This window comes from Perca flavescens, chromosome 15 (assembly GCF_004354835.1).
Source record: "Perca flavescens isolate YP-PL-M2 chromosome 15, PFLA_1.0, whole genome shotgun sequence".
Classification (NCBI taxonomy): Eukaryota; Metazoa; Chordata; class Actinopteri; order Perciformes; family Percidae; genus Perca; species Perca flavescens.
The window spans coordinates 13,515,146-13,530,346 of record NC_041345.1 but is presented as its reverse complement, the minus strand read 5'-3'; the positions used below and the strand labels follow the sequence as shown (position 1 = coordinate 13,530,346).

The window sequence follows — 15,201 nt, the reverse complement described above, 5'->3', positions numbered from 1 at the left end:
CTCAGGAATAAAGAGCAGGAACGCAGCAAACGGCCCTGAAATGCCCTCATGTAACAATGGGTCAGTTAACAAGCACACTCACCAAAGTTTGGACAGATAACAAATGGTTCTCCTTGAGAAGTGTGTAGCTGCTGTATACAAAGAACAAAGTGCTTCTGGCCCTGCGAGCGCCCAGCAAAATGTCAGAACATTTTTGGCCATTCCATAAGATACACTTGCATTTCATCTGTAACCAAGAAAAAAAACAATTCCTTTATTGTGTAGCGTGGTGGGGGATTTAGTAAAAGTAAAATGCTGATTGAAATAACAAGATGGTGCTTGGAGAGAAAACACTCTTGGCCTGGTGTAATATGCACTTCCTGTTACATCATGGGCATTTAAGTTCTCAGGGAAAGGATAGAATGAAAGAAATTGAAAGCAGAGTTTGGTGTTTTTGTGTTGTGATTTAGCTTTTCTTGTGTTTGCTATTAAATCTGTGTTGTGGGAGTAGGGAATGTCAGTGTGCATGTGTGGGTGGGTGTAAAAGGAAGGTAATTGGCCTTGAGCTGATTTGCCCTGGCCTGGTCCTGCTGCTGTTTCAAATCTGTCCTCCCACCTCCTGTGTCCCAGCCTGGAATGTCTGCTTGTTCTGCACAGATGAGGCCAGTGACTCAGCACACTACTGCACTACTTCCACACGGATCACAGCAAGCACACCTAAACACAGGTCCAAGTTCCGAGCACAAACCTAACAGACCCTACCTTTACCTTAGCCTTTTGTCTAATGGCGCTGACGCACTTAGCCGATTATCGGCCGTTAGACAGTCTGGCGAGGTCAGTGACGCAAATCTGTTCGCTGTGTCCCGTGCTGTCGTCAGTCTGGGGGGCTGTTGGCGTTCATTTTGGCCGACCTGACATGTTAAGTCGCCGGCAGGGCAGTCGGGACTCACCTGGAAATGGGGAGCGGAATGAGTTGACTAGTCTCTCAAAATCTAACGAAAATCTTTTAAACTGACCTTTGTTGAGCTGAAATGAAGACAGATTTAGCAACTGCATGGCCTATTTCTCGCTTAATATGTTCTCAGAAACATGTTTCAGTGAACTATTTTAGTACAATATGAGATCGTATTTTGAACGGCCGCCATGACAGTCTGGCTTTGAATTTCCGGAGAAAACAAACCCATGTGACGCGTTCGTCCAATCAGCTGCCGGTTTTCATTTCCTGGGCAACAATACAGATTAGCGCTGCCTGCTGTTATAGAGCTGTATTACGTCTTGTCTTGTCTCGTCTTTTTGGTGTGTTCAGTGGGACTTTTTGGACCAACACGGGGAGACTGATCATTTCGAGTGGCTTTTCTGTCAACGGTCGGCCGTCGGCTATGTGTGTAAGCAGCTTAAGCATTCATTTACCAGCTACTCTTTGTCCAGTTTCCTTTTGAGACAAGCCATCAGTGGCATTAAACCTGAGCAACATGGCCTGCCATTTGCTATACCCTTAACCTCCTTACCCATACCCCAGCTTCTTCTTCCGCAATAGCCTTCAACCCTTAGCCAGCTCTTAACTTTGAGAATCAGAGCTCTTATTGTCTCTTAAACGACACACTTCCTGGTCTGCTGCTCTGAAAATAGTTCCACCGGTGCCTTGTGTCCAGCTCTTTATTTGCTGTGCCCATAAAACACCTTCAGCAGGAACTCTTCCAGACATTGCTATCTCTTTCCGTCTGCCCTGCCCCCCTCCACACCACTGTTGGCAAAGGAGTGATTGGATTATAGGTGGAGCCCCTTTTTGACAATGATTTCCCTCTCTGAAAAGGAGGCTTTATGAATTATTAATTCCAGTTAAATTGAGGTGGAATTACCCCTTGAGGGGCCTAAAGGTAGTGGCACACATGTGATACCACCTGTTTTTGCAGACTTTTGTACAAATAGTGAAGGAGGGTGAGAAATAGAATATATGGAGAGAAACATATATTGGATGTGTGCATGTTCTTTGACATCGCTCAACCCCTACTTGAACAAAATATGTTTTTCTCTGTAGCATCACGGCCTGTGTGGATCCAGTTTTGTTTTCAGACGAGGCAGTCGGACTAATTTGTTTAGGATTAGAATCTCTTATCCTATCATGTCAACTTGTATATTATATAAACAGCTGGGTGAAGTGGGCAGTGTGCTTTGGCTGACCTCCACAAGCCAATTGTATTTGCATAGTACTGAAAGAAAATTCCATTTTATCCCGCCATCGCTTCAATCGCAAGCAAGTGGCTGACCACGAAGCCACTCTGCAAACACAGGCTGTCAACTTTCAGCGAGACGACCACCATACGCACACACAATCACACACACGGAGGCTCACATATGCTCAGCAACACACACTCCCACACACACTCTGCTGCTCTTTCACTCTCAAAGTTTCTCACAGTTCCTTGCGCCCTTATCTACACTTCTAGTCTAAACTCTCGCCCCTTACCACCCCTCTGGATGTTGCCCCGTCATACATTCTCACTCTCTTACTCCATCTATTCCTCCAACTGCTTCTTCTGCTCCCTTTCCACTTCTCCCACCCCCACACTGACCACATCCACTAAACTCACTCCACAGGCACGCAGTGTGGAGTGTCGGAGGCGTGCGCTACTGGCACTTTCCCCCACCTCTGCACTGGGCCCAGCTCCAGGACTCAATCGCCTGCTCTCTCTCTCTCTCTCTCTCTCTCTCTCTCTCTCTCTCTCTCTCTCTCCATTATACCTCCGATCAGACCAGCCTCCTTCTAAAGTTGTAGAGGGAGCAGCTCCCTTAGTCCCTCCATCCTACCACCCACCAACCCAAAAAGATTAAGTCAGGGAGGGAGTTTGTAAAGCAGGGGGTCAAGCAACTACAGCAACAAAAAAACTCCTGCTACAGTTGTTTCTGAAGTGAAGAGAAAATTTGGCTACCAGTTGCGCTAATGTTTTCAAGATGACTTTGACTGTTTGAAGGAAATCCCCCCTCTTTTAGCCATTTGAAATTCCTGCTGAGTTTTATTGTGAGGAAGTAGGCGCTGGGTTAGTCAGCGGTCCTTCAGGGTAGCGTGTGCAGTCTGTCTGCTGCTGCCGGTGTGTGCCATTGCCCAATCCAATCTAGTTTCCCTGTGTCGCCAGAGAGGGCCAGAAAACTTAGTTGTGTGTTTTTGAGTGAATATGTGTGGAAAGTCTGGCTGGCTTCTTCTTGGGCGTCTGAATTCCTGGGCAGAACATGAAACTACATCGGTAGGAAAGTCTGATGAGAAAGACACATCCTGCTCAATATGTTTTCACTTGGTAAGTTAACTTTGAATTAACTTTCATCGCTTCTGTCTTCAGTCTCGACTCCCTTCTTTCAGCTTTTAAAGTGTTAAAGAGCCAAACCAGGCCACATAACAAACTTGAAGCCTGAAATCAAAATCCCATTCTAATATGTTACCAATACATGATCTGGTGTGTTGTCTTGCTGTGTCAGGGAGCTAAAGCAATACTAGCAACAGCTACTTCAACTAGCTGTTGGATTTTAAACAGATCTTGGAAATAAAAAGGTTTCTTGTTTTTTCTTTGATCATCTAACTCTTGCTGATATATATTTAATGTATTTGAGTTAAGAAGGAAGGGAGTGTGTGTTGTTTCACAGGACATGACAGAGGGGAGAGTATATGAGCTGTGATCATTCAGGGTGTGTTATAAAGAAGCTGGCTGCCACATGGCACTGACCGCTGACAATGCAACCTCAACTGGCTTGTGCTCATTGACTCTTTCTGTGATCGGAGGTCTTATAAAGTAATGGTGTGTGCATGTGTTATCTCCTGGCATTTCTTCTGCTTCTATCCTCTCCTCTTTGACACTGGCTGATCACTGAGCTGCGGAGGAACAGGTTGATTTAGTCACACCTGCAATTTTCTCCCTGTCTCTCTTCTTCTCATGTCGCCATTACTCTCATCTCTCGTTGTCTATCTGGTGTCCTTCTCTAGATGACACGTCCGTCCGTCCCTTCAGGCTGCTGTCTGCAGATAAGACAGAGAGCTGCAGAATAACCTGGTTCATTTTTCAAGAGCAGACGGGGAAATATGATGCACTGGGAAATAATTGTACTTTATCTTCTCTTAGACAATAGGCATAGTTGTAGATCTGTGTGTGTGTGTGTGTGTGTGTGTCTGTGTGTTCCCAAGCCAACAAGTGCGTGCAAATGGGTGTGTATTTCTCCAGGGGGAACTTTGATCCGATTCCCAGCATTCAAAACGACAACGTGTTGTGGGTGGGTGCTTGTTGTTTTCTTAGCTTTTTTTTTCCCATCACTGCATGGCCCACATGAATCCCATTACATCCTATTACTGTATAATTCCTTGTTAAGACACCAAACAACCACTCACCCTCGAGTTACATTAATGAGTAGGGGCAAAGATTATGACACCTCCGTCCCCACAGCCTGACAATTTAAACCTGCATTTCTGCAGAATGTGTGTGTGTGTGTGTGTGTGTGTGTGTGTGTGTGTGTGTGTGTGTGTGTGTGTGTGTGTGTGTGTGTGTGTGTGTGTGCGTGTGCGTGTGCGTGTGCGTGTGCGTGTGCGTGTGCGTGTGCGTGTGCGTGTGTGTGTGCGTGTGTGTGCGTGTATGCTTGGGTGGGGTTTCAAGGTAGGTTGGAAAGGCTGTTGTCGCTGAGCAGCACACTGACCAACTGCATCTGCCCACTTCTGTTGTAATAGCTAGCATTCAGCCTCCTTGCCTCAAGCGCTGTTTCTCTTTTGTTCCCATGACAACTGGGCCTTCATTCTCCCTGCTCCGCCTCCCCGCCTGCTGCTCACTCCATGCCGTGCACGGGGGCTTCTGCCTGGGCCCACATTACTGTGTATGCACGTGTGTTTCGGTTGTTGTGCACAAACTGGACTTCTTCGCCCTTCACCCACACTGGAGCGTGGGTGGAGTAGCACTTAACACCTCCACCTCCAGAGGTTCTGGGATATTTGTGTGTTTGTTTCTGTGTTTGTACGTTTTAACCCATTTAATCACAACTGTGCTTGTGAGGGTGTCAGGGTGGGATGTTTAGATGTCAGGGAGGGAGGTGGTGTTGCCCCATCCCAATGCTCCCCTCTCCCTTAATTCTCTAATAGGATTAATCTTCATCGCTGTCAGGGATCGGTGCCAAGAGCTAATTATAACTAGAACCAAGAACCAATTATAACAGGGGCAGGATTATCCTGACCAACAAGACCAACTAAAAACCAGAGCTTGAAATCGAAGCAGGAGTGTTCCGTGTAGGGCGTTAAACAGGTCTCAAAACCCACACACATAAAAAAAATTGACGGTTTTGGTGGGTTTTTTTCAACATTTTTGAGACTTTTTTCGCCGCTTTTAACTCTTTGTGAAATTTTAGCGGGAAAAAAATTACGTTTTTTTTCTACGCTTTTGAAGCTCTGAAAAACAAAAAATGAATGTAAAACATTGAAAAAAGCATCAATCGTTTTTTGTGCAAAAAGCGTCAATTTAATTTGAAAAAAAGTGCCAAAAACGAGAATTTGGAAGCGGGAATGGGAAACTGAGATGTATACAGATGTATACAGTGATGTTAATGATCTGGCTCTCTGGCCCATGGAAAAGCAAAGATTCTTAGAAGGTTCGTCAGTTTAACCAACTGCGAATGGACACTTTCACAGCCCAGAAATAGGTTTGTGTTGGTGGAAAGGGGTAACAGAGGCAGGGGTCATTTACTGAGTGACAGGCTGTGGAGTCAGCAAAAGCAAACGTGACAGAGGTGAAGGCTGCATTATTATTTTGTACTACTACAGTTTAGAATGGATCAATGCCCTTCTCCCAGTATAAACCATATGGCCAAACTGGATCACCGAGAGGTTGTGTTGTGTACGAGTTGATCCGAGACCCTCCTAAGGTTTTCCTTCAATACCCTTCTCCCCTAACATCAGCCTAAACCTAAAAATCCCCTTGTCTGACATCTAGACATTACCTTTGTATGTTGTCCCTCTCCCTTCCTTGTCTTTCTGGCAGAGGCTCTCTCTTCTCTTGGTGTGTGAAGAGGGGTTTCGTGGCCTCTGTCAGTCTCTATGTCTCTCTCACCCTTTCTCTCTCTCTCTCTGGGGCGAGGCTGTTAATATTGCAGGAGGATTAGCTGATTTATGTGAGCCAGAGGCACTAAGGAAACCTGGGGTTCCTGGGGGCGACAGGCAGAAAGAGAGGGCCGAGGAGTGTGCGATGTTGAGGGCGGTGCCATACAGTACAGGAGCCCTGGGTGTCTGGATGATGGGGGCGGGATGTGTGCCCAGCATGGCAATAATCCATCCCCCCACTGCCCCCGAACCCCACCCTGCTCTCCTAAGAGCTCTGCCAGGAGTGCTCCACAGGGTCAGGGGTGATAGGAGGTGGCAGCAGAGAAGGAAGGAAGAAAAGGAGGGCTGAAAAGGAGAAAAACATGGATATGTCATTAGGCTACCTCCCACCGAAATGTACAATGTTGCTATAGCAGCCATTACTATGTGGCTGCCTCCTAAAGATATTTAAAGTCTTCCTCATCATTTCTGTATATCCTATTTGTAATGGTTGTGGAAGTCCTCGTATTGTCTGTATTTTTGTCCCTAGCATTCCATCAGGAAATAGATTTAGCTGACTTTGACTCAAAAGGTCGACTCATAGTTAAAAACTCCTGTGGCCAAATTTCGGAGGCTATTTGGTCGTGCAGTTTTAAATGTGCTAGTTAAACACTAAGATTGTTTTTTTTTTTTTTTTTCGTGAGTTTGTGATAGGCCGTTGTGTGAACACACACACACACACACAGAGGCTTGGTTTTACGGTAGTTTTTTGAGGTAAAGTAAGGTTGGGGATTGTGGGGGATTTCCACCTGTCTGGGGCTGTGGTGCACAATGTGAGTTGGTTTGTGTGTGCAAGAATATGCCTTGTTTCTATGTGTGAAGTTTGTGTGTGTGTGTGTTTGTCTCTCTGTGTGCCTCGGCATGCTCCTGTGCTCTGGCCCATGAGCCATGGGCTATTCGGTGCAGGAGCAAGCGGCAGACTGATGGGTTTATCCCTGCTGTCTGCCCACAGGATGTGCTCGCTCACCGCCTGGCTGATCAAGACTTCCTCGCAATTGTTCTCACTCCCAGAAAAGGATTGATTCATGTTTGGACTGATTCATGCTTAAAGAAAATCAAATCACACAGCGTTTCTTGTTAGATCAGCTCGTCAGGAGGGGCTGATAATGAATTTTTACCATGTTGCTCTCCCCAACGTTTTCATGGGTAGCCCTGTGCGCACATTGTATGACACACCAATGTGTGAGTTTGTGCAAGTATGTGCATGTGTGCTCTCATCCAGGCATCATACATATGCATGAGACTTCACGGCAGTGTGACTTGGGGGAAACGAACGTGCAAAGAGTCGGGCACCCGGGCCCCTCGCTCAAGTGCACTGGCGGGCGCGTAATGGGAATGTAATTTAGGCAGTGGTTAATCAGTGTGTTTTCTCCAGCTTGCCCAGCAATGCATAATAGACAGTCAGCCCCCAGTCACATGGGCACTGCTACAAATGGTCAATTACTCATCATAGTCTTGTTAAACACACAGTTCAGCCAGCCAGGGACAGATTGCTCTGCTGGTGCCATCATTATAGTAAAGAACAAAGCAAAGAAATGCTATGTGTCAGAAAGAAAGCGGGACAGAGGGAGGGAAAGAAAAGACAATGAGGGTTGGGAAGAAGCATGCCCATAGTGTATTTCTGCTCATCGCGATGGGACAGAGGAGGGAAAGAGAAGAGAGGAAAGGGCCACTGTGACAAAGCCGAAGGGAGCAACGAAGAGGAGTAAAACACCAAAATGGAAACAAAGAAGAAAGTACAGATTGTCAGAGTCATGCAGAATGAAAGGAAGAGAGACAGACAGAGATGAGGTAAAATGGAGCAGAGCAATAAGAGAGATTGAGGGCATGAAAGTGAGAGATGGAGAGCATAAGATAATGGAGGGAGGGAGAGAAATTGAGAAAAGGACACTGGGGAGCAGGAGCAAAAGTGTGTGAGAGCGAAAGGGAGAGAGCCTGAGAAAGTGTGTACTCAGCTGTGAGATGAGACCTCTGTCTGCCCATGGGGAGAGGCAGTGTGAGAGGAGAGAAGACGAGGGGAGAGGACTCTGCTGTCAGTGAGGGGGAGGAGAGTTTCACACTCTTTTTATTTTTTTGTTTTTTTTCTCTCACACACTCTTACTCATTCACCCTCTCCCCAGGGCAGCGATCAAATCTACCAGGCTCTGTGATTCCACCTAGACGGCCAGTGGGCTTCATCCTTTTACATCTGCATTTCTTTTTTATTTTATTATTATTTTATTCACACTCATGGTCACTGTGTACATACACTTCTCTAATTCTAACCATGTTTTCTCTCCTTACCTTTGTCCCTGTGGGAATGCAGGCAGTGGATTGATGGGCAATTCCTCCGCCTCCTTCATGGGGACCTTTCTGGCCAGTAGTCTGGGTTCCCCCCCTTCCCACCCGTCTCACCCTTCCCGGCCGCCCTCCTCGCCGTCCTCCCCCTCCTTCCGGGGCGGCCCCCACTCCAGCGCCTCGCAAATCTGGTTTCCCCATTCACATGAAGGTACCTCAAATCACACCATGCACACAAACACATGCCCCTCATTTGACGACATTGTCGGCATCAGGCGCTATTCATGTCTTGGCAGTATCGGGGACAGAGCTTTGCAGGGTGTATTGTTACTCTGATATTGTGTATTTTTAGGCTGTGTTAGGTTTAAAAAACAAAGCACGGCTTGTAATCATCTAGAAAGAGCCAGGCTCCCACCCTTTTATTTGTGCACCAAAATAGGCCCGGGCCCAGCATGTTTGGGATGGAATACAGTGCCATGGTTTCTGGATGGGGACACAGGGTCAAAAGTTCAGCCAAGGAATCTTGCGGTATTCGATTCACGTCAGCAGGAATGTCACTCAAGACTCTGAAGCAGCACGCGTGAATGCGAGCCAGTAAAAAGTTGCAGTGATTGCAGAGCTTTCAGCTGGTGTCTCCATCACCGCTTAATAGGGTAGTTCCCACCCGGCACTCAGCATTACAAAATCCTGGCTAAACACACACACACACAGTGAGGAAAATATAAGCACACACTCAATTCAACACCTCACATTTCTGCTTAGATACCGCCAGGATGTCTGACAAAGATAAAGTAGAGAGATTAATCTGCTTGGACATTTCGGGAACTCGAATGTTAAGGATGTCAGATAATTGTAAGACCTATCCAATGCCACCCACTGATATATTAATGCAAGGTCTGCTTTCCTGTGACTTCACTTCAGTCACTTTTAGATTTACACGTTCATAATCTTTTGCTAATTACACGATGTGATGGTCGCCAATGCCATCTAGTGAACCACAGTCTTTGAAGTTGTCAGACTCTTGTTATTTCAGCCCTCTTGTATTATTATTTTATTTCTAAGAATAGCCCAGCTGTTAGTCTATGGGGGGGGGACGCCAGTGGGAGTGTTTGTTATTTCTGGTCACTGATCAGCGGCGCCCCAGTTGCGTGATGTGTGGTTTGGGTTGATTGGGTGCAGTGCAGCTGAGATGCTGTGACACACACACACACACACACAAACACACACACACACACACACACACACACACTTTGCTCTGATGTCCTGGCCACAATGCGTTGAATCAGTGGACAGCTGCTACAGTGGTGAGAATAGGTGAAACTCTAGACCGAATTAATACATTTGAACTTTAGCATCAACTCAGTCAAAGACATTTTCCCTCAAAACTCATTTTGTAAGCATTATGCCTTATATTATTATATTATAATTATAATATTATTATATTATACCTTATAGTTTCAGGGTTTCATTGTCAAAGATTTTCTTCTTGTGGAAAAGTATAATAAATAATAAGAGTGATGATGATAATGCCAAGCCTAATAAAAGTAATGGAGGTGATTATGACTGGGATTATTACTCAGTTGGCAATGGAGGCCATTATCTCTATTGCAGTTTAATTGCATATAACGCACTAAGAGCATGATTGAATCCAGACTGTTCATCAACCACATTCAGCTGTTCCCTCCTCAAGATAATTGCATATTGTCTTTTTCCTGTTTTGCATAAAAAGCAAGTCATCAAAATGAGCGGCACAATTACCCAGACTCTCGCCTCCTCTCTCCGGGTGTCAGCAGAACCCCACCAGCAGCAGAGCAGGCACTGACTTGTGCGTGCGTGTGTGTCGGCTTGTAACCTTAAAGATATTCTCTGGATTTTTTTATTTATTTTTTTTTGTTGTGAGGTGTGTTTTTAAAGTGGATGTTTGCATGCAAATCCAAGCATAGCAGCACAAATTAGTATTCAAAGATTACTGTAAGATCCCTAATGTCTCTGGCATACATACATACATATATGTCATGATGCAGAATGTCTTTGTCTCTGCTATTCTTCTGACACGTTTGCCACAGATTATAGCGCTAGAATCTACCATTTTCCTGGATACTAAATTCAGTCTGGACTTGGACTAAAAAAATCTGTTTCTGGGGTTTGAAGGCAAAATCAGAGAAAAAAAAACATGTGTTTTCATCTTAATCCACATGAGCACGGACATTAGTGTGAACATGGTGTGAGTGTGTTTAGAGAGGGCCAGTTAAGTCATGCATACAGACCACATTTCTATTGAGAGCATGAGCGACAAGCCATTAGCTGAGTGACATGTTAAGCAAACCTATAAATAACATCACCACATTACAGTGTTAGTATGGTCCTTTGGATCAAGAAGACTTCGGCAGAGGGAGTCACTGTGTGGACTTTTGTTTGAGGATTTGTTGGGTTGGGAAAATGAAAGTGTACAGTATACTCTCTTACAAATGCTGGGATATTTATATAAGGTGACAAAAACTAAACCATTAGTGGCTTTCATGATGTCAGAGAGTTGCACGGATTAAAATATTTTTTTTATTTCAGATTTTCTCTAAAGAAAGATTGCCAAATACAGTAAAAGCCATTGTGTGTCACACATGGGATTGTCTATTCATTTGCTGAGTGGAGACGTGGACTCACTGACACAGAGAGAGAGAGAGAGAGAGAGAGAGGTGGCAGTATTATATTATCGTGGATGGAAGAAGAAAGAGAGAAATGAGATGTAGTGAACGTTTCAATAAATGTAATGCAAAATGTTTTTCATAACACCTGATAAAATCTATTAGGCCCTCTCACCTTATGAAATAGTTATTTTAATTTTAGGAACTGTTTTTTTATATAAATATACACACACCCTGAATTACCCCCCCCCCCCCCTAAACATGGACAAAAAAAACCCAACAACTACCGCTCTTCACAGGCCTGAGGCCAGCTGGCTGCGATCCAAATGACTTCTTACGTTATGCCAAAAACAATCGCAGTCTAATATCTCTGTCAACACATAGACAGACACACACACACACACACCTGTCTAATCCACTTCTGTTTGATACGCCATTCCAAGCCTATCTTCAGTTGTCCATCTTTCCTTCTGTGAGCAGTTGCTAGCTTTTCCTTTTGTGGGATTTAAGCTGCACCCCTTCCCCCCACCTCTCTTCTTTCTCCTGCCTCTTTCATTTTTTCTCTCTCTCGTTCTCTCTCGTGCCAGCCTGCATCCCTTCCTTTCAATTAGTCAAACCTGAAGAGATCCACACCACAGTTACTGCCCCTCCTCCGCCGAACACCTCCTTCTCCCTTACTGTGTCTTAATGGTTCTGTCACTTTTTCTCAATTAGCGGACCTGACAGGCAGCTCAGCCTGCTCCTCCTCTCCTCTTGGTTTTCTTCTGCCATGCTCTCTCTCTGTCCTTCTATCTCTGACATGTTACAACCAGTATGGGCTGGTGTGTTTTTTTTTTTGCAGATTTTTTTTCTTCCCTTTTTTGTAGAGCAGGTATAAGAGGAGTGGATAGTATTGGTGAGAGGATGGTTCTGTGCACGCGAGAAACGAAACACTCTGTCGTCTGCCTCTAATTCAGCAGGCTTAATTCTTAACTGCCTCTAGGTGCTGTTCTATATCCAGCCCCCTTCTTTGTCCTTCCTGTCAGCCTGCTTCTCTCAACCCACCATGCTGTGTGAAATACCTTCAGAACTTCTGGAAATCCCTCCCTGGGATGCAGCTGTTTGTTCTGCCTTTCGCCGCTGCTCCGCCTGTGTAAAGGAGGGCATGCGCTGTGAACTCCCCTCTGTCATTCACTTGCCGATGCTGACTTATTGTGTGTCTGTGAGTGTGTGTGGAGGGAAAGAGAGCAAGGCTGCTGTGCAGTCAGCAGACTGCACTAAGACCCTGCTCACGTTGCATGCAACAGCAGCAGCAGCAGCAGCTTCCCTTGTCCTGGCCAGATTAATGGCTGAATGGGCTCTGCCGTGCCCAGCAGTCCCCCTCTTGCCGCCCCACTGGAGGGCATGCTGAAACTGAGCGGGCTGGCATTATCGGGCACAGCCAGACCACGCTGTGAAAAGGGATTACGGCGTCAATCGTCACGCTCACAAACAACATGCTGCCGCAGAAAAAAAAGCCCCTCTCCCAGCTTGGATAAAGACTGCCAAACAGCTCTCTGCTTTTCTTCCCCCAAAATCAGAGATAAACGTCTTGCTTAAACAAAGGATCCCCCCTTCCTCCCACTGTAGATTAATTGACATATAAGTGTGCTTATTAATCATGCTAGCAAAGAAATAGACAAAGGAGGAGAGATAGATAAATAGGTAAAAGACAGAAAAAGTGAGGGTATGTAATTATCACCCCATTGCCCTCCTCAGAAAGTAGCACCTCCTGTGTTACTGCAGGACTGTTTGCCCTCTCTATGCATTTCATTAAGATGGGAGCATGCGGAGGCCTCTCGGAGACGAGGTCATTAAGCCCACCACAACACTCCTCCCTCCACAGAGCCGGCTCACAGCACTGGCCCCATTGTTCCATCGGCAGAAAGTGAGACATTCAAGACTCGGAGCTCCTGTTAAAACCACGGCGCTGCATGTGCGCGCGCACACACACACACACACACACACACACACACACACACACACACACACACACACACACACACACACACACACGTGCTTGCACACACACAGCCAAATGAACTGCATCTGCACTCTCTGGGATCAGGTCTCATGCTTGCCAACACAAATGCGTCTGTCTTTCATTTAGCCATGTTTTTCTCTCTTCATCCCACTCTTCCTTACTTTACTCCGCCTGCGAGTTGTGTTTGAAAGTGATGATGAAGGGTGAGGCAGGTGCAAAAGCAGGGAAAAGTTGACGTGAAACACCTGAACTTCTCTAGATGACTCAGAGGTCACTGAGATGGTTGAATGTGGTGCTGGTTGACAGTAGACGTGCTGTTTGAAATGAAGCCCCAACACAAAATAACTATGGGCTCTTCTTTTTATGTCTATCTTTTTATTCCTTCTCATTTTCTTCTCTCCTTATGAAATTGTCTGTAGCCTGTACGTAGCATGGAGTTGATTGGGAGGGCACAGGTTTAATCATGGCTGTATCACATTACATACTATACTCAGTAGAGAATATTCACGTAGTTATGGAGCGCGGTTGTCCGCAAAAATATGTCTTTTATTTTTTTAAGTTATAGTACTTTGATTTTATTTTTTAGATCTATTTCTTGCAATTTGTGAAATAATTAATTATACAGTAGTAGAGATAGGCTTATTCAATTAACATTGATTTGTTTAGATATATTAGTTACCCGATTGCAGTGTAAGTGGGTTGTCATGGTGATTCTTTGTCCTAATATTGCGATGGGCTTTCATCTCAATCCATGTTTTCTCTGTCCTCCACCTTCAAAGTCCATTGTGTTTTTGAATGTCCCATTGCAAAATGAGTTCAGTGTTTGGTTGTGGTGTAAATGTCCTCCAGATGGGCTTGATGTAATAAGCCCAGGTGTATTTGCTTACAGGCCCAACATCCAAATGACCTTTTACCTCTGATGTAGGTCAGTAAAGGTCAGCCGCCCAGCTCTCTCTTCATTGCACACACATGCTTCAAATCCATTCTTATCACTCCATTCAGATGGATAGAGGTGCCACTGCCAGCTCTGAGAGAGAGCTAAAGAAAGAGCCATATGTTTCTAAGACACATTTCATACATTACAGCAACCCCCAAGCTTGTCTTGTATTGTTTGCATTCTAAACTCAAACAGGAAAGGCAAACATGACAGGCACAGCCAGTACTTATTTGCGTATGAACACCACCAGCTGCATTGGACCTGAAGGATTATGCTGGGTTAGTCTGGATAACTGCATCTTGGAGGTTATTGTCCTGTCTTATCAATTCTCTCCCTCTTGATGCTATCCATCTCAGCAGCTCCAGGCTATCCTCGATTCTCAGGGAGTCTGGCCCACACTTTTCTTCCCATGAGCCACTTGGATCACCATGCCAACAGTGGAGTTCTCTACGGGCAGCACCGTTTCTATGACACGCAAAAAGGTGAGGCATGCGGTGATTAAAATGTAATCAGACAGAAATAAGACATTTAAATCCAATTTATACAACATAGTATGGTGTAATTTGATGTGGGATATTGATATAAGGATGCCTAGGGACACTATCATGAGAGCTGAATAATCTAATTCTGTCCTTGTTTTTTCCTTTCTTGACTAATGCATTTTGCCTACCTTGCCTGCCTTCCTTCTTCTCAGAAAACTTCTATCTTCGAGGTCTCCCATCCCAGCCACCTCTCATCTCAGCCAATCACAGTCTGCCACCAATGTCCAGGGCAGGTTCAGGACACTCTCAGGGGTCCTGCAGCAGAGACAGAGATCCAGGGGTAGGCGCAGGTCTACATAAGGGCATCAAAGAAGGGTCTGTGGAGAGAGGAGTTGTAAATGTAAAGGACAAGGAGAGGTCCAGTAGCAAACAGGAGGCAAAAGAGAGACAGCAGCAGCAACAGCACCACAGCCACCAGCCACCCCAGCCCACACACCACCACCATTCCCACTCCCATCAGCAGCATCCACACTATCCACAGCATCCACTACCCCTGGAGGAGGTCAACAGTCGAGCCCTGGAGAGGCACAAGGCATCCCTCACAATGGAGTACAGCAAGGAACACCCTCAGAGTATGGGCAAGCCCCTCAGTGCCTGCTTGCACAATGGCAAGATGCAAAACGGAGATGCAGGAACTGGAGCAGGGGCTAAGGCCTCCATGTCCAGCTGTGGGGGGGAGGGCACATCCATTGGGGCTATGGGGGGTGGGGGGAGCAGCCAGG

General features: G+C 45.7%; 1 protein-coding gene across 1 annotated transcript in view; it reads left to right on the top strand.

Annotated features, from left to right (window-relative positions):
• The window catches only part of LOC114569428 (BAH and coiled-coil domain-containing protein 1-like), a gene marked incomplete at its 3' end in the record, with an annotated part of 37,781 nt that extends 22,599 nt beyond the window's left edge, over positions 1 to 15,182 (top strand). Inside the window, exons 3-5 of the mRNA XM_028599237.1 lie at positions 8,385 to 8,567; positions 14,297 to 14,419; positions 14,632 to 15,182. Coding sequence (XP_028455038.1) covers positions 8,385 to 8,567; positions 14,297 to 14,419; positions 14,632 to 15,182 — 857 coding nt within the window. The remainder of the gene's footprint in view (positions 1 to 8,384; positions 8,568 to 14,296; positions 14,420 to 14,631) is intronic.
• Between the last annotated feature and the right edge of the window lie 19 nt (positions 15,183 to 15,201).